A 19,478-nucleotide genomic window follows, 5' to 3' on the forward strand; every position below is an offset into this window, starting at 1 on the left:
AGCTCCCAGACTGGATACAGAAAGTGCAAATGTTCTTGTCCTTCAGATCCAAACAACAGGACTAGACAAGAAGGCATCAGGCTGGACTGGCTTTTTGGAAGCGTCGGAGCTGAAGCTCAAAGCCCCGAAATCTCCATGTCAACATGCCATTTTGAAGTAGAATAAGCTAAACAAAGCATTCTAAGGAGAAGCTCCAATCAAGTAGGAGAACCATTTTCTTACATATTCAAAACCTGTAGGATCAGTATGGATGATTGCTAAGGACGAAGAATTGCTAAAGCAAAAGAACATTTGCTTAAGTAAAAGTAGGTACCTGCGTCAGCATGCGTACAAGAGACATTGCACAAGAGACAATGTTTCAGCTGAAGAAGGCTCCACAGCTGAAATGTTGTGTCTCTTTTCTTTTCCTTTCAGCATGGAATAACCCTTTACCTGTTCATTTGCTTAAGTAGACCGCTACCTGCCTCATGGTCCATGGAACATGTTACTTGTATGTAACAATAATAGATACATACAAAGTATATGACATGGTGTAGATTTTCCATAGGCTTTTGATACAGGTCCCCATAAAACTTTTATTCTCAGATTACATACATGCTGTAGGTATTTGGGATGATTGCAATGCGAATTAGTTAAAGAATAGAAAATAGTACTGATAAGGGATGAATGCTCAAACTGTGTGATGTAATTAGCGGAGTACCACAGGGATCTGTGCTGGGGCTCCTGTTCTTCCCAGTACTGTATATCAATCTTCGCAATGTGGAGAAGAAAGAGGCAAACATAGTGCTTTTCTGTGTAGTTCAAAGCTTTGAACTTAATTCAAGAGATTTTGTGTTGAAATTGTTCAAGGCACTAGTATAATTTTGGCTTCCTCATAACAAAAAAGATATTGCCTGTCTGGTATCAGTTCAGAGGAAGCCCGATACCTGATACCAGATACATCCTCAGGGCTTCTGTACTGACAGGCTAAAAGAGAAGATCTTTTTTAGTCTCAAACAGAGAAGACTACGAAAGGACCTCACCAAGTATTGAAAATCCTCAAAGGCACTGACAGAGTCAACCTCTTGAGGGTCACCAATGAAATGTGAACCGGAGGACAGGGGTGGAAACAGTGTTGAAGTGTATTTAAATCTGAGAAAAGAAGGCACTTCTTAACACAAAGGGCTGTTGGAACCTTAGAACAAGCTACCCAGACATGAAGCCCACACCCTGGCCTCTTTGAAGAAGGGACTGGATGAGATCCTCTCGATTGTAAGCTTTCTCCTGTTCTAATGGATTAAATGCAAGAAAGTACATTTGAGAAACTGTTACCCTCAAGAAAAAGCCTAACAGGTTTTCTACAGCTTAGATTTTGATTGTAAAAGCCTGGAATATGTACTTTCTTTTCAAATTAAGTAATTTAATAAATATTTATCCCTTCTTCTCTCAGACCTTCCAGATTAAACAAATAATGCTGACTAGCTGTTTCGAAAGTCTGATTGTTGGAATGAATCCCAGACATTCTTAGCAACAAAAGGAATGAGCACACTTTATTGAATCAGAAACACAAATATTTGTGTAAACAGAAATATATATATACATACTTTATAGTGGAAAAACTGGATTCTCAATATGAATTAACCTTCCACAGTTGTACCTCCTTAGCTTGAGACACAGTGTAATTGGAGAGAAAATATCCCTTACAGACTACTAGGACAGACTGGAAGAGCCCCAAAGATTCCTGCAAGTCTTGAGGCTGTGCAGGGGTGCCTCCCTTTTCTGGGGTGTAACACAAGATGTGAGGTGTGTCTTTTGGTGAGGCCTGAGTGTCTAAACTCCTTCCCCAAAACTGTGCAGAAGTCTAAGACATAATCATGGACATGATCGGGAGCTATCATATATGTGTGTTACTGTGACCGTGCCCTCTCCGCTCCACCCCACCAGTTCGTCCCGCAACACCTGGGGCACGAACGCGGGTCTCCGGCGTAACGCAACAGGGAGCCAGCCGCATGAGCTAAAGGAGACCTCCCCCAGCCCAGGCGGCTGAGGTCCCTGCTGCGCGCAGGGAGGGCGATGACGTCACCGTGCCCAAACTTGCTCCGCTACATTACGAGCTCCAACAGTTTGCTCCAGCCTTTCACTGGAATTTTCTGCTGATCAGGTCTTATTAAAACAGCTTAGTTTGGATGAAAAGAATTCAGGTTTATCATTGAGGATTCAAGGAATGTTTAAAAACCTGATCACCACAACTCCAAGCAGTCTTTACTCAAGTAGATATTGTGAAGAACTGTAACAGCTAATTCTTCCCATTTTAAGTCACATCTAATGAACTCAACGTGAGGTGTTTGTCATCATCACGATCATCACAGATCTGTACGGGTTAACTGTCAGCATTAAACAAAATGGTAGAAAATGCATTAGAAGATCACAATAGAATGCTCTCAACGAAGGCTTTAACTGATCATCTCCTTAAATTTCACACAAAATCATTAAGAAAAAGTTTCAGTATCTTTGTAGTATCTGTTTCTCCAGTTATAGCCAAGTAAAATAATAACAACTTTTTTTTTTTAGAATACCCAGCTTTAAAATAAGATATAACTAGTCGAGCAGCTAGTTAAGCTCCAGGTACCGTCTTTTCCTGCAAGGTCTGGTAAAATCACAATAATTTTTAATCCTTTCATCTTTGTCTCGGCTGCTGTATTGTGTGCTAGGTCGCACAAGGGCGGAGTGGTGGGTCTGTGGCTAAGGATCTGCGCCTGTGGCTGGAAGGGTCAAATCCCGCGGTCGGCAGAGGAATCCTACTCCGTTGGGCCCCTGAGCAAGGCCCTTAACCCCAACTGCTCCAGGGGCACGGTACAATGGCTGACCCTGCGCTCTGACCCCAAGCTTCTCTCCCTGTCTGTGTGTCTGTGTCTCATGGAGAAAAGCTGGGGTATGCGAAAAGACGAATTCCTAATGCAAGAAATTGTACAGGGCTAATAAAGAAACATTATCATATTATTAGCATTATCACATGGCAGAAGCCATGCAGTTGTGGCTTGAAGTCCCTGGGGGGGAGCTGTATTGCCCTGTGCACAGAATCTGTTGTCCGGGCTGGGTTACCTGTGTTGCAGGAACCTGCTCTGTCTTACTCAGGCTTCTTCTTCTGTCTACAGAGGTCCCGGAAGTGATTTTGACATGAAATGCGTTGTTAATTGCAGCGGAAGGAGACATAATTAGTGGGAACGCCAGTGAAGTGCATCATTCCCAAAGATGGTGGAATGGTCTCAAGGGCCAGATCACGTCGAGCCAGTGTGTACCAGAGTAAGGCTTCAGATCTCCAAATGCTTATCTGTAGACTCTGTGGACAGAGAAAGGGACATGCAGAGCCCCGGGCTGATTAAGTGGCAGGAAGTCGGTGGTGGGTGCCTCCTGAGACTGGGTGTCAGGGTTTGAGCTATGTAAATATTCAGTCACGCAGAGAATCTGGCGCTGGGTCTTCCTCCGTTCCCTCATTTCCCTCGTTTCAGATTCCTGCGCAAAGCTGGCGTCGCCCTGAGCAAGGGGCACACAGAAGAGCTAGCTGTGGCTCAATATTGCAGATTTATTTATTGACTTAGACTGGCCCGGTTGTGGCAAAGTGTGAAGGACAATGTTGCCTTCGTCCACGGGGAATGTGCTTCGGGGTGAAGAGTTCAGTCACGGCCGAGTCTATTCAGAGCGACACAAGGGCGGAGATGATACTGAGTCACAGAAGCTGGATAAACTGTATCCCCAGTGACAGATGTTTTACCCACAGTTCATTAGCAATTAATCAAAGTAATGCAGTGAAAAGTATTACAGTGACCAAAGCCCATGTTTAATGGTCTGAAGTGGAGAAATATTGGTACTTTAATGCTCCTATCCGGAGCGGTGGCTCTGTGGCTAAGGATTTGTGCCTGTGAGTGGAAGGTTGCCGGTTCAAATCCTGCAGCTGGCAGATGAATCCTACTCTGTCGGGCCCCTGAGCAAGGCCCTTAACCCCAACTGCTCCAGGAGCTTGTATAATGGCTGACCCTATGCTCTGACAACCAGCTTCTCTCCCTGTCTGTGTCTCATGGAGAGCAAGCTGGGGTATGTGAAAAGTTGAATTCCTAATGCAAGAAATTGTATAGGGCTAATAGAGCAACATTATCATTATTATCATTACATTATTAGATTGTGAATAATGGCTAATATAGAAAACTACAAGTCGCATTGCCTTCATTTGGACTTACTTTCACATAATAGTGACCACGTGTCGTTCTTCATTAAACTTGCTGAATAGAAAGAGGGGCAGTGGCTGAAATCTGTTGGCTGCTGATTTCAATCGTTGGGATTTTTGCAAGTGTTTCTGCTTTTGCGTAGCGGGAAGACAACAATTCTGTATAATAGCCCTGACGTTCGGATTACAGTAAATGCAGTTGCACGGCAAAGATTGTTTGCTTTAGACCTTTGAAATGCAGAAGGCGAAAAAAGAAACAACTCCAGCGTATTCACGGGACGTCATGATGGTAATAAAATGCTTTCTCTGGGAAACTTTGAAAGTCCTATCCACATTGATAAGGAAGGCGGACTTTACTTGTGGACAGTTTCACACCGTTTCAGCGCTGGCAGCATAAAAACGTCTCCTCCATCCTCTTTTCTCTATTTTTTTTTTCCTTGTAGGTCAAAAGATAAAAGATTTTGACTTTGTTCTCTCAGAGCAGATAAGGTTTCTTTCCTAGACACACCCTCATAGTCTGGCTTTACAAAGATGACAAAGAGTAAGGCCTCAAGAAAAAGCTTTCTGTCCAGTAGAAAAGAGACGTGTTTGTCCCAGCATCACGTCCAGATAATAATTTTCTCTTTCTCCTTGACGCTGCCATTTCTGGATATTAGGTTGCGTGGAAGTGCTTGAGAAATGCTCCCTTACTCCTTTTTAGGATTCTCTTCCTTGTGCGTCTGGGCCTTTGTTTTATTATGTGCAAATTTAAAAAGGTTTTCTGTACACATGCCTTTATCTTCTACATACTTTCCCTGCTTCATGTTTCACCTCAGAGTTGGACAAGACTTAATTCCTTTTTCTGATTTGAATTTCCCAAGTCTTGTCTGAATTTTTCTAGCTTAATTTTAGGCGGTGGGTTTTTAGCTGAAGTGGAAGCACAGCCAGTTGGGGAAAGAAAACACAGCACTGTCAAAAAAACAAAACTGTGTTGTTCAAACATGGGAGGGTGGATCTTGCAGAGGAACTTGAATATGATTTATTTCGCTTTATTATGACGTGGATAAATGTGCGGCTTCAGTAGGAATAATGAAGAATCGGGTAGGATGTACAAAACAGCAGTTGTTCTTCTACATCACATGCTATCATGTGTTCATTTTTGACAGCATACAGATCTGTCTCCATCTGAAAATGGACAGATTCTACCCTTTCTCTCCTGACTGCTTCCTCCCAGTCATCCTCGCAGCGCGTTACAGGATGTTTACTTCATGCTTTATCATATGCGCGGTAATGACGGTTAATTGCGTGTTCTAATAAGAGCTGTGCCTCAGTGGACTTTCTTGCTGAATCCTTTGGTGCTGCCATTCGAGTGCAGTGGATCAAGCAGAGCACAATGGAGCTGCTAGGAGCTTTCTATAGGAGAAAACTGAGGAGGAAGCAGAAGAGGGGCCAGCCTGATCAGGGAGCGCTCTGCAAGGCGCCTTCCGAAGGCAGTGTCAACAGCATCGCCACTGGCTTCATCTCCCGCGTCCTCAGACTTACCGCCAGGTAACGGTTTCATTTGCACCACTCTTCTGTGCCCGAACAGCTTCAGCTTCTGTGTGTTTTTTCTCTCTCTCTCTGCTGCCGTAAAACCTGCTCTGCATTTCCTCAAATGTCTGCGAAGTCGCCACAGTTTTGTTCCAAAACTGTGCCATTGGTGGGGAGTGTGTACCCCAGGCACAGGGGTGCTCGTTTTTGTCCGATTTGAGCAGAAAGTTGTTTTTTTTTATGCGTTGAAGCTTCATTCCCCTGACCGGCGGAGAGATACAGATTGGTAGAAACTTGCGGTGGACTCTCTGAACCACAGTGTTCATGCTGAGCCCATGCAGAGCTGTTCAGGGTGGGTTTCACGCAGGGGTCGAGCATTCCTGAGGGTCACTTCATACTGGCCATGTTGTCCCTTGAAGGGACCTTCACACAAGTACACCCTCAGTTTGCAGAATCAGCCTTCTCACACTGTGGCTCTGTCAGCCCCAAGTGGTGCCTTGAAGATTTCATCATTCACATTAGATTTATTGAATAGAATTGCTTATTTCCCTTGTATTTTTTTTTTAAACTGGGACGGGGAGAAGGAGAGGAACGTGTTCAAACTGGTCCTCCAGTTCCAGTTCAAGAGTGAAACTCTTAATACTGCAGCGGAGATGGGGGCTACAGGTTTATCATTTAAATGATGTTGGCCTTATTATAGAACTGTTTACGTCCTCCCTGATTAAAAGTCAATTCCTTTTCGAATCGCATATTTCAGTTTTCACAATAAGATAAGAGAGTGATTCCCCCCCCCCCAAAGCAATGTTTTGCCTCATTGTTAATGTTATTTGCTTAGATGATGCACATATTTAGGGTGAATAAATGTTTTTTACAAGTCCAATGAATGATTCACCTGTGTTAATATCGGTTGTACTATAACCAGTTTGGGAAAGAGCTGAAACTTCCCTTGCTTGTTTTAGAATATTTTTGGGTTTGGGTAAAGTACACTTTTTATTTTGGTTTTGCACCGTCAGAGACTCAGAGATTTGAAGTGTACTGTACCTGTAAGGTGAGCAAGACGTACCCTGTTGTGTCTATTTTGAAACAAAGGACCCCTTCTTACACCAGTTGCAAACTGGGTGTGACTTTAGCGGGACAGACCGATTTTTTAGCTCTGTGCTGCTGTCTTTTTGTTCACACAGTATTCCACATAAAGCCACTTTTTTTCCCCTGGAAGAAAGAAGTGCAATTTAAGGGAATGCTTAAAAAGTCTGTGGAGAATTGAATGCAATGTATTGGGTACTGAAAAGACTAAGCTACAAACTAAATGTTAGATTTACAGACTGTGTCTGTTTTAACACCAATGAGAAGCATCATACAACTATGTTCCATTTTTCTCTATAGAACTGATAGAATAGGGCCTAATCATTTTGTTTTTACATTTATGTAGGCCACTACGCACTTGCACACAATAAACAGTACATCTTCTGAGGTGCCACACAGAGAAAGAAGAAGAATCTATTTTATTGTCTTCATACAGTAGAAATTTTCCTTTGGCCACACTAAGACAACAATTTAAACAGAATCCATAAATCATTCAGTGGATTTTGCAGTCAGTGCAATATAAATAAAATGTAAAGCAATATGATACAGTACAAAAAACATAAGATTCAAGTGTGACATACATATATAGTATATGCTGTCAATACAGTACTCTGAAGAGACTCAAACATCAGAGTTATAATGTTTTTTGTAGCCTTTGATACGCTAAAACATCAACCAGATGGTATTTTTTTTCAAATTGAGAGTGTGAGGCATCATTTACCTTGCTTTTCTGCAAACACTCGTATAGTATACAAGTGGTTCAGCTGGTCCTGTTTCTACCCAACAATTGCTCTGCCCATATTTATAATCCCTGAGAGCCTGCTTCTGCTCCCATACCAAGGGAAGCCGGAGCTCCTCAAGCTTCTCAAGAGAAATAATCTTTTTTAAAAAACTTGATCTCTGTGTTGTCTGAGACGTTTAGTTTGCTATCAATGTACGTATCCAGGTATTTCAAACATGGAAAAATTCTCCACCGGCCGGCCGTTTCTATTCCTAGGTTGATGCTTAACACGAAATTCTCCCCGTGCATTTTGCTAAAACAGAGGTGAGGGCCACAGGTCTAAAATCATTACAAGACTGTTCCAGGTTGTTGTCTGCTTCCATAACTTGGGGTCTCAAGCAAAAACTGGAATAGCTTGGTAAGCACTGGTGTTAGTATTGGGGTACAGTATTTCAGCACACTCACTGGATCTGGGACCTGATGTGGTTTTATCTGACTGAGACAGGCAGACAGGCAGCGACCTCCTTCTCAGTCAGCCGCATAGGTGTGTAGTAAAGGAGACTGTCACATATCCTTAAACAGCAAAGCAATCACTTTGCTGTGATTTCCAGTATCAAACCTGCACTAAAATATGTTCACATCCTTAACCAAAGACATATTTAGACGAGGGATTTGTTTTTCTAAATCTTTCCCTGCCCATCTTGAGCCTTCCCATGCTTGGCTGACATTTCCAGAACAGAACCGTTGCTCCATTTTCCCATTAAAGTCGCGTTTTGTTTTATATCTAAATTCCTTTTTCTTTTTCCCCGACGACTCCAGTTTGACCTCTCAGAAAAGCACGTCTCTTTTGCGGTTAGGCGTGTTTTCTTAGCTCTTTAAGACACCCCTGGCTTGCCCTTTGGAAATAACTCTCACCGCTTTGATTTCAACAACTCGTCTTTCACAGAATGAGGTGTGACAATAGTATCGGTTACCCCATTGACCACAGAGCAAGAATCGAAAAATATTTGCCTGTCCGTATTGTCACAACAGTCTCTCAGTTCTTGTTTGCTGTTTTCTATGCACCTTTTTTTGCGCTGTCCGAATACGTGGTTTCTCCTGTCAGTCTGTTCGGCTACAATATGTATCACATTGTAGTCTACGGTCCTAAAGTTGGTCGGCATACGGCTTTATATGCGTTTGCGATCACACTGATCTAGAATGAGACGTCTGTGTGCTTCCGAGAGGTGGGCAGGATACAAAAGACGACGCGCATATTGAAGTCTTCCAGAATAATTAGTGTCTGGTCAGCAGAGCGAGTGAGGGAGTTGTTACATAGCATTCCTCTCTTCTGTCCGCGGCTTTTCCACTATCGGATCTAGGCACGTACAGTAAGCACGTTAACTGTGATGCGGCCGAATTCCCGAGGCAGACAGAAGGGAATAAACTCTAGATTATAAAGGAAAGAGCATCGCTCAATCCCGGGCGCACACTTGTTCGCGGGCGTGGAATCGGAGTAGCTCGGGTTTTCTGAGAAACATATCAAGTTGCTCCTTTTAAAATCGGACGTCTGCGCTTTCGCAGTTTCGCAGTTTCGAATTCCTCCTCTTCACCCGGGTTTTCTTGAGTTTGTTTTTGTGGTATCCTCTCCGTTTAAAAAAAAAAGTTTAAATGTCAAGTAAAATAAATAAAAGTAAGTAAACGGAGCAATGCTAGTCTGGATTGTGTATTATAGGCCCCAATAAATGCAATTTTCAACAGCACTTATTTTCTTTTAAAGGAAATTTTAATTTTAACTCCTTGTGACCGTTGGCCATTTTGACTCCCTATCAGACCCAAGATGGCTCGCCAGAAAGGTGCCTGAGTTCGGTAATCTGGGCCCAGCTTCTGAAATGCTGGATCAGAGGCAGGAGGGCCAAAAAGTCATTACACAACCAGTAAAAAAAAAAACGAATCATTGTATTTTTAAACATAAAATCCTTTTCACCAGTAATTTCACCTCATTTCAATGTCGAGATTTATAGTATTTGTACTCTTTTTTTACCATTTGAAACTTTATGAATTATTTGTGTCTTTTTTTATTTGTAGTCTTTTGTAAGATGCTGTTATAAGATAACCTCGACATTGCTGTAGTTTCTCGTTAGATACTGCTCCGTTTGGGAATCCCATAGACAAAGTTGTGTAGTGTAATATTTACTAGGGAACACATTTTCATCATTACTATGCAGACTTTTTTATCCTTTCAAAGATTTGGTTTATTTAGACATTTCTTAAGGCCATAAAATATCTTAAATAAAATATCTTTAAAAGTGTTAAAAACATTTTATTATTTCAAGTAAAACACTTGTTTAAGTTATTTTAGTCAGTGCTGTTTGTGCCTTTTTTGTAGTTCCAGGGACTTACATTGATTTCTTCCTTCAGTAGGAAATGTCTGAGCAGCAGTGGTTTCTAGTTATGCATAGACTACATTGGTGTTACCTGAATTTGTGTTTTTGTATGAATTTTTAAGAAAAAATGACTTTGGACATAGTTAAAGCTTGCAATCATTAACATTGGAGACATGTGACTATGAAGTGCTGTAGCGTTATACCCAAAGACTGATCCCCTCGGCATACAAGGACAAGGAGTGCAAAGCCTGAGGACTGAGGACTCCCTCGTGCTAAAAAGTGCTTTAATATTGGTTCTTGTTTGTGTTCACAGCCTTCTGACCTTGTCTTATAAAGCAAAATAGGAAAAATTCAAGTAAATCGTTCCAAATCTCCATAAATATGATATTGTTATGTTGTTGTATTGTTTTTTAGGAGGGAATGGGTGTGATGTTTTTCAGAAACGTTGATCATTTGAATACAGCCTGGATTTGTGTCTGTACATCATGCACTACATGTCAATGTGTGTGTGTGAGTCCAAAAGAAGGAACCCCACACCTTATTTTTTGCTAAAAAAAACATCAATCGTAAACCATCCAGTTCTATATGTTCAATTAGATTTCCATCACATTTGTGTTTTTTTAAATAACGTTTGATGTATCCAGCTAGTGTTGTTTAATTTGACATTTTCCACTTGTAACTCATTTCTAGTTGAGGCAGTATCCGTTCTAAAGAAAGATTAAACATTTTTATCCATGTTCCTCTGCTAAAATTGATTTATGATCTTACCTTTGCCCTCTTTGTTAAAAAAAAAAGTTCTTTGTTTGATAAAAGTGAAAGTGACAGCCCTCGTAAATAATTAGGTGGTGTCACCTTTCCCGTAATAGTCTACTGAGAAACCACGTGCTTTGTTATTTGTTCATTTTTCATAAAAACAGTATCCGAATAAAATGGGGGGAAAAAAACGGAAAATGTGACAGCTTCCTGAAGTGCGTGAAGTTGGCGGTGTGCGCCTTCAGGAACGGCGAACGGTTTCAGAAAAATCCCACAGCCTGTTCCTGTACCTGAAGGGCTTGAACCCGATTTCCTTGTGTTTGCAGGCGGAGTGAACCAGCATCCCGTCCTCATTCCTGGCATTCGACCAAATTAGCGGAGAGCCAACAGGATCCCGGCATGATGCAAATATCTCGGGGCACCGTCGGCACTCCTTGGCACCAAACATATCATTCCAGGTCAGTTGGATTGGGGTTACTGGCAGGGAAACAAAAGAACCCTCTCTGAATGCTGTCCTGTGCACCACTCAAGCACCAGAACAAAGAACAACAACATCAAAAAGAAGACAGACACTTGAATCTGGAGTTTCTCCTTGTCAACAACCCATATACAGATTCAGAAAAGCTCTAACCTGACAGAGGAAGAGGCAGGAAAGAAGAATAAAGAATTATAACACAGTCCCCAGGCATTTTATGGCTTGCATCCAATAGTACTAGGATTGTCAATGGAAGTGTCAGTTCCTTATAGCTGTTAATCTACACTAAAGATTATTTTATTGTGTTTGAGTGTCTCTAGCTTTTCTACTCTGTTTATTCCATCTATATGTAACGTGGTTTCTTGGGTCTCAGAAAACAGATGTTTTTCATGCATTCTGCATCAAACTGTAGTTTAGCTATTTCTGCCCTGCAGTGGACAGCACCGATGTTCAGTACTCATTTCTCATTTTTCATGCACTGCATACACAGAGGCAATAAAGTGAGTCCAATTGTTTTATAGATCCAAATTAAGTTGTAATGTCACTGCCACATGTACTGTATGCGTCAGGTGATGTTTTCTTCAAAGGAATTGTTGTAGTAGATACTAAGCAAAGTACGCGAATAAAATAATAAAATAATATTCAATGATTGATTTACTCATATTCAGCATGTATTTAATTCCACCCTCCAGAACCAGACGCTTTAAATTCCAGACACTTTTTTTGCACAGAAGAACCTCCTGTCTCCATTCCCAACCTCGTCTCTGGAATAGACAGGATCCTATTCTGAGCCTAATGATCCTGCTGGGCTAGTATTTCTTTTTTTGGAATTAGGACCTCCTTATTAACATCTGTGTTAAATCTCTGTCCCCTTTTTTTTATACATGAGGGTGCAGTTATTTTCACATGACTTGTCCAGGGATTAGGCGTCTTGCTGTTATCTGGATGCTTTCAGAGGCAAGGATAAAGTTTCTGTCATGCTGACCAATCTGTGCAGCAGTGCACAATTCTATATGAGTCTGCAAGGCACCAGTGGCCATGAGATCATTCTGTGCTGAATGTTGAACAGACTGGATCATATGTGCAGCATTTTAAATAAAGGAAGAATTGGAGGATCAGGAGAACAAAGTTATGTTAATAACGAGGTTTAGGGTATTTAAAGTATTTTGTGGGGGGAGGAGTGTTGTTGCTGTAGGAAACACCTGCAGCAGCCATTTCAGGTCAGCACAGTTCGCAGTACCTTCTTTGTGCAGACGTCTTTAGTTTTGTGATATAATGATTCCCATTTTCATCACTTGAATGTAGTTTTCTGGTTACAAACGATAGTCGTTCTCCAAATGTCCAGTTCCTTTTCCTTGTAACAGGGAAGGAAGAAGCGCTACGTTTTCCAGAGGTTGTCTTGCCATGTCTTTGAGACAAAGTGACCAGGTAGTTCAGAAGTGCGTTCCTGGGGAAGATGTGGACAGGACGGCTTGTATTTCCTTAAAGGCAAAGATTAACCCTTTTTTCCCTTTTCCTTTCCGCTGATACAGTAATGGCCAAATAAATGTCAAGTTTCAATCTTCATATCTAAGCCCCTCTGGAAATAATTGTATTTTCCATCCATAATCTCAATCGCAAAAAAAACAAAACCTTTCTGATTTACTTTAAGCATGAGAAATTATGCCTAAATAATGTATAAAATAATGTATTAAAAATCTAGCTCCCATTGCCTGTTTGTAGTATATTGAATCCTGAAATCAAGGATTGGTGTAAAGAACTGAAAAGTAATAGCATGCTCGTTAAAACTAACAGTGGCTTGTAGCTATTAAAGGTGTTTGCCAATAGTTTTATCCTTAGAGATCGGAACGTTTTCTGTGTACTCACTGGCTGGTTTCACTAGCTACACTACACTGGTTGTGTAGTCCTGTATTTTTTGTATTGCATATTTCAGAGTACGCAGTATTTTGGAACACGTTTGCTTTTTTTCTAATACTGTAATCAAATCTTGCATGGCTGGCAGAACATCCCTATAAGAATGATTGTGTTGGGGAGAAGGCTATGACGTCATCTTAATTATTTCTATTGAAATGTCAGCTGCCTTCTGTACCTCCTGTTCAGCTTTCACATTGCCATAAATGGCCAGAAGAGAGAACGGTCTAGGAACTGCGCCAGTCATCTCATATAAAGGGTTTTTTTGTGTTTGGCGGCAGTTATGATTTTTTTTCTCCATATATGTTCAACATACACTCACCAATTAATTTCCTTTGTATGTTAGGTGTCAGGTGATTTAAACCAGTCAAGCTGTGTGATCCTATTTGTATAATTAATGCAAGCTGAAGAATTTGTCCCCAACAGATTTTACTTGCACGCAGTTAAGGAATATGCATACAATAAAAACTTCCACATACGATAGGCTGTATTTCTGCTGTAGTATGTCCGCCATTATGTTTTGTGAAACACAATGGTAGTAAAATCTAGAAAGTATTAAAAAGTATAGTGGCATTGCTGTGAACTGACAGTGAAATGTAAAGTATATTCTCGATTAGGTTTAAAAAGGAAAAAAATACAGAGAGAGAGTTTTTGTTTGTTGTTGTGGAAATGACGAGAGTAAAAACGGTCATTTTCCCAGCTCTTTTCTTCCGTCTTTTTTTGGAGGAAAATTTAAAATTTCTGTCCTTCTTGGAGACAAATGCTCTGATAGCCCAGTCTTACAGCAGCATGTTGAACTGCATGGATGGAGTTTATTTAACTAAAGTTCTGGAGGGATGACAACAACCACGCTCAATCATCCCCAGCTGTCAGTGATTAGCAATCATTCCCTTCGTCCTTCCTCCACCGAATGCTATAAATACCAAATGCGATATCTCCCTCTCCCTCGCGTCCGACTTTTGCGTCCCACCTCCACCCCAACTCCACCTCTGCACCTACCCCTTGGTTACCTTGCTTGGGGGTCCTGGCCTCCTTGTCCTGTGGCCAGGAGGTCGGCCCTCAGCCAAGTGGGTTAAGCCAAATATTCCCTCCACTACAGTTCATTACGCTTCGATCTTGGGCGTTGTCATTCCCCGTGAATTGGCAGTAGCAAATAAAAAATTTAAAAAAACAAATGTGTATGGCACATTCGAGATTAAAATAATAAAGGTCTCCCAAAATCAAACAGTACAGGATGCTGTAATTGTACTGTAAATCCTGCTTTTCTGTCTCTTGCTGCGTGGAGTTGGACTAATCACCCAAGTCATGGGAGTTGCCCCCAGTCGCCCCTCATTCTGCTTGTTGTGGTCTAGCTGAGGTGCTCTGTATTTTTTGCTAATTTGCAGCAGCAGTAAGGATGCGTTTGGCAGCTTGAATAAACTTTTGGTATTCTCCACAAGTACATCCTGCTCCGTGTGCTAAGGTCCATGTCCATACAGCTGCTGCACATGTACATAAGGGGACCTGCTGCTTCAAGGAATTGCTTTTGGCATTTCAGAATGTAAGAGCTTATGAGGGGAGGACATTCGGCCCATCTGGCCCATTTGGTAGTTTGTAGATAATTAATCTAAGGGTTGTATTCAGCCCTTTCTTGCACTGGATTTTGAAGAACTAAGGGTAATGGCTTCAACAGAGTGACTGGGTAGCTTGTTCCACTTACAACCCTTCGAGCAAAGAACTGCCTCCTAGCTTTGCACTTATGTCCCCCAGTTTTTGTGTCTCCTTCATTTACAAGGAGTCCTCTGGCGTTGACTTTGTCAGTGCCTTAGAGGATTTTGAATACTTTTATGAGATTTGATTGTAATCTTCTCTGTTCAGGAATATAAAGGATCAGATCCTTCGGCATGTGAACTAAGCTCCAGAACGCGTTTGATTTTTCTCGGCCATTTGGCTAATTACTAATTTATGTTCATTATGTTCTCCCTGTCTAGTTCCTCCACCACTGACCTCTCTGGCTATGAGCACGGGTTCCTGAGGAAAAGTCCGGACCAGTACAGCTCTCGGGGCAGTATGGAGAGCCTGGACCACAGTCATCCAGTTTACAGCTCCTGCCACCAGCTCACAGCCTCAAAGTCATCCAACAGCATTGACCACCTGCACAGTAAGAGGGACTCTGCCTACAGCTCCTTCTCCACGAGCTCCAGTATCCCCGAGTACCCCGCCCCAGCCTTCAGTAAGGAGCGCTCCTACTCCATGGAGAACGTGCACTCCCAGCGGGGCCCGGAGGGGATGAGGCAGGCCGACATCCGCTACGTCCGAACTGTCTACGACCCTCAGCAGGGAATCTCGGAGGAGCACGAGGTCAGCTCTTCTGCTCTGGCCCGCAGCAATGAAGCAAGGATCCAGGCAGACGCCAGGGGAGGTGGTATCTTCCGCAGCATGAGCAATGAAAACCACGCGTCCAGCAGACACAGCGTCGGACCCGTTTGGGGCCAGACACAGAACAGGATCCCGGATGAGAGTGCCGGTGTGACAGGGCCCCCTGCCCCACCCATGCGCAGTGACAGCTATGTTGCCATTAAGAATCACGACAGGCCCAACTCTTGGTCCAGTCTGGAGCAGGCCAGGTCCTCTCGTACCCTGCAGAAGGGATCCTGGCCTCATCCTGGCATCTCAGGGAAGTCCTCATTCTCTGCTGAGGGCCAGCTGCACACTGTGGTCGAGAAAAGCCCTGAGAGCAGCCCTACTACCAAACCCAAGCAGAACATTCCCCAGGCGACTCAACCAGGGAAACTCATGCTACCCACAGGGATCTATCCAGTGCCTCAGATGGAGCCTCACTTTGCACAGGCTCCGACCAGCTGCCCCAGTTCCAGAAGCCTACTGTACCCAGTACTGGCAAAGGAAACCCGGTGCAGCTCACTAAATAACCACAGCACGGGCGCGATCCTGGAAGGGGCAGCAAAGGAGAATGGATACCAAAGCAATGCTTCCACCTTATCCGACCAATCCCCTGGCTTTCAGCAACCAAAACTCTTCCTGCACCAGAAAGACAAAATGCATGAGGAACCAGAAACCAAATGCAGTCACTACAAGCCTCATTTTAAACCTGGCACTGATGTGTACGTCTGTCAAGCAGAAAGGCAAGAGCACGGGTGTGTGCATGCTTCCCAGAGTGCAGAAGAAGACAGGAGGGATCTGCCCACTGTAAACCAACAGGCAGAGGAAAGGCTGAGATATCCACAGGGCAATGAAATACCAGATGAGCACAAATGGAAAAGAGAGCCAGAGCAAACTCGAGCCGTGGAAGGAAGGTGTCAGCAGAGAGCCTCTTCTTTGCAAAATGATCAGGAAAATGACTTTTTTCCTAAAGGCCAAGCTGGCTTTGAATGTGGGCAAATGTCTTATGGGAGCTGCAGAGATCTTAGAATCCCATATGAAGCTAAAACTGAGATGGTCTCAAACCAAGGGAGTGATCTCAGGGACCGACCCACTATACGGCACCACAGTGAGACAGGTGTGTGGCAACAGCAGACACAGCCACCCTGGCATGAAAATGCCTCCGCTGAGGTTCCAAGACCGAGGAGCCCCAACAACGGCAGAAGTAAAAGCGACATCGCGACAAAGCGCATTTCTGTGCTGGAGAAGGTCAACCAAATTGAGCAGCGCAAACAGAACCAGCAGCAGCCCCACAGCACGAATTCCCATCATGGCCTCACCTGGTCCAGTCGGCCCTCGAGAGGGAAAAACTCCTTTTCCAGCATCGAAGACATTCGGCATCGGCTGAAAATTTCAGAGGGGCCTTGTGCTAAGGGTTTGTCCCAGGGCAAAATGCAGGGTAATGGTCTGGATGGAAAACATGCAGGTGGGCTGGAAGACTCGATGCAGCACAAATATAGAGAGCAGCACTTTCAGAGCAAACCAGAGAACAAAGCACTGCTGCTTCAGAGAAGTAAAAGTACCTTCCAATTGACAAGTGAAGAGAACAGCAAAGAATTTCACTGGAAAGATGGCTTGCAGGACATTTTAGGCACCTTCCAGGACACCTCTTTCAACAGGGCTTACCGGGACAGTATTAAGGATGCCCAGTCAAAAGTTCTACGCTCCACTTCCTTTAGACGTAAAGATCTGAGCGTTAACTCACCCCATCTCAACAGACATTTGTCTGTGGAGCAAGTAATGTCAAATAAGACTAGCACCAAACCAGGTGGAGTGTCGCCTCACACCCCGCGAGAAAGACACGTAGTAACTCCTGAGGAGGTACCTCCCGCTCTCCCAAGCACCCCTGCTGTAGGGCCTTCTTTTCCCCGAATTTGTGGCCGCAAACGATTGACAGCAGAACAGAAGAAGCGTTCTTATTCAGAGCCGGAGAAGATAAACGAGTTAGGGGTATCAGACGCGCCTCAGAAGAAGGGTCCGCAGCACTTTCTTTTTCCAGAGACGAGCGTGGCAGACCGGCGGAAGATGTTTGAGCCTGAGGGGAAGAGCAGGTCTGCGCGTAGCCCCAGCGTCTCTCGACCTGAGCTGAAACATCTGCAGCAGACAGCGCTGGCCGAGTACGTTGAACGCAAAACAGCACACAAGTGGTCAGGGAAGAATCGCCCTCACAGTTCCTACCTTCAGCCCTACAACTTTGATTCACAAAGCCTCTCCTCAGCTTCCAGCCTCAGCTCTCTGCAGGAACAGAGCAACCAATGGGGCCCATCAGCGGATAGTCATCCCAGGACAAGAAGGGTCTCCTCCACCCTGCCTCCTGGTCTTCAGGGCTCCAGGTACCTGAGTGGGAGCCTGTCACGACAGTTCTCCTATGACATTTCCTGCCCCAGCCATGCCCAACCTGACAAAAATCCAGAGTTCTGCAGTTCAGAGAGGGAGCTGAATAAGCTTAGTAAAGGTGAGTCCTTGAGAAGGCGTAGCAAGTCCCAGTATGCACCCCATCAGCAGCAGCCGGAGATGGCTTTTGAGAGAGGATCTGCAGCGAGGAGTTCTGGGAAGTCTGCATCCGCTGAAGACCTTCTAGAACATTCCGAGAAGAGGCCTGTTCCACATCACACTCGATCAAGATCCTCGCCGTCTGTGGAAACACGAGATCGGGTACGTGTCATATCCATGAATTGACATGGGGTTTTGTCTTTATTGTACCATGACAGGGCTTTGTAACAGTAAACTTCAGTAAAGCGTCAGAAATAAAAAATACTGCATACAGTCTGGCACAATGATCTGATTGCCCCCCCCACCCCCCGAGTCTTCCATGTGTAGTTCACTGCAATGATAGGGATGTGTAGATTCAAAATTGTAATCCCTGGCTGCAGCCCAGGATGTTATTTCTGGAAATAAAATCCTATTGATTTTAATGAAAGATTTTATCAATAAGTTGACCTAATTAAAGCTTCCCAGGTTTGAAGATGGGTTCATATGGTTATAGTAAGATCATCACGTATGTCACTTTATCACTTTATCACATCACTTTAAGACGAGGGAACTTCAGTAGTCTGCATCTTACATTGGACTAGTCGTTTCAGAGTTTGATTACAAGTTTCCTACATGTGATCCCTGAAGGCTTTCAACAGTGATTGTAAGGGGTTCCACTGAAAGAGCAAATGGTGAACAGGTTGCTGGTTCGAATGTGAGCTATGCCAAACTAGCCAAACACATTTGGAGACTTCCAGTTAGTTCAGTAATTTTAGGATCTGGCTGAAAAGCTCCTTGGATCACTAAAAACAAATGACCCTACATGCTGTTCAGGTACAACAACTGTGGATGTCCTCTGTCTATGACAAAAGAAAAGCCCGATTGCTTGTGCTCGAGTATCATCATGAAGAACAAAAGTCTCTGGCCTACTGACAACAGAAGCAGGAACTTAGTTTGGAATATAATTGTCTGTTCCAATCACGAATTGATTACAAATGCCCAATAGCCAACGGTACGCAAGTATAATTTTATAAAACTAAAGGATTGTTATGAATCAACAATACCAGAGCTGAATAAGGGGATTGTTATACTAATCATGACAGGTATGAACATAAGAAAGGTTACAAATGAGAGGTGACCATTCATCCCATTCAGTCTGTTTTACTTTAAGTAGCTAAGTGATCTCATCCAACCATTTCTTGAAAGAAGACAGAGTACCAGCTTCAACAACATACCAACATACTGTAGTTGGGCAGCCTGGGGGATTCAAACTTAAGCCTCCTGAAACAAAAAGAGACCTGAACAATCTTGGACTGCTGTGTCATTTTGAAATATGCATATCCAAATGAGACATGACAGGGTGGGTACTGCAAACATAAAGCCTCTGACTATTACGTTAAGCCTCTGGCTGTAATTATAGTTTTCAACTGGCATACAGCATTCTGATATTGTACTGAAAATGACACTGAAACTAACACATGGTACATGACTATGAGGTCCGGTGGCAAATTTAGCAAAAAATATTTTGAAATATTGAGAGACAAAGATCTGAACAGCACAAATAACAAG

At 43.3% G+C, this 19,478-nt stretch overlaps 1 protein-coding gene across 4 annotated transcripts in view; it reads left to right on the forward strand.

Annotated features, from left to right (window-relative positions):
• shroom3 (shroom family member 3) overlaps nt 1–19,478 on the forward strand; it is an 81,023-nt gene that overhangs the window by 46,514 nt on the left and 15,031 nt on the right. For 3 of the 4 annotated variants that reach the window (XM_088911597.1, XM_088911598.1, XM_088911600.1), the window contains 2 exons: nt 10,960–11,091; nt 14,990–18,092. In XM_088911597.1, coding sequence (XP_088767723.1) covers nt 10,960–11,091; nt 14,990–18,092 — 3,235 coding nt within the window. Of the gene's footprint in view, nt 1–5,525; nt 5,729–10,959; nt 11,092–14,989; nt 18,093–19,478 lie in introns of those variants that run through there. The other variant, XM_088911599.1, reaches the window with a different exon arrangement.

The sequence above is a fragment of the Atractosteus spatula genome, chromosome 3, assembly GCF_055471065.1.
Source record: "Atractosteus spatula isolate fAtrSpa1 chromosome 3, fAtrSpa1.hap1, whole genome shotgun sequence".
Classification (NCBI taxonomy): domain Eukaryota; kingdom Metazoa; phylum Chordata; class Actinopteri; order Semionotiformes; family Lepisosteidae; genus Atractosteus; species Atractosteus spatula.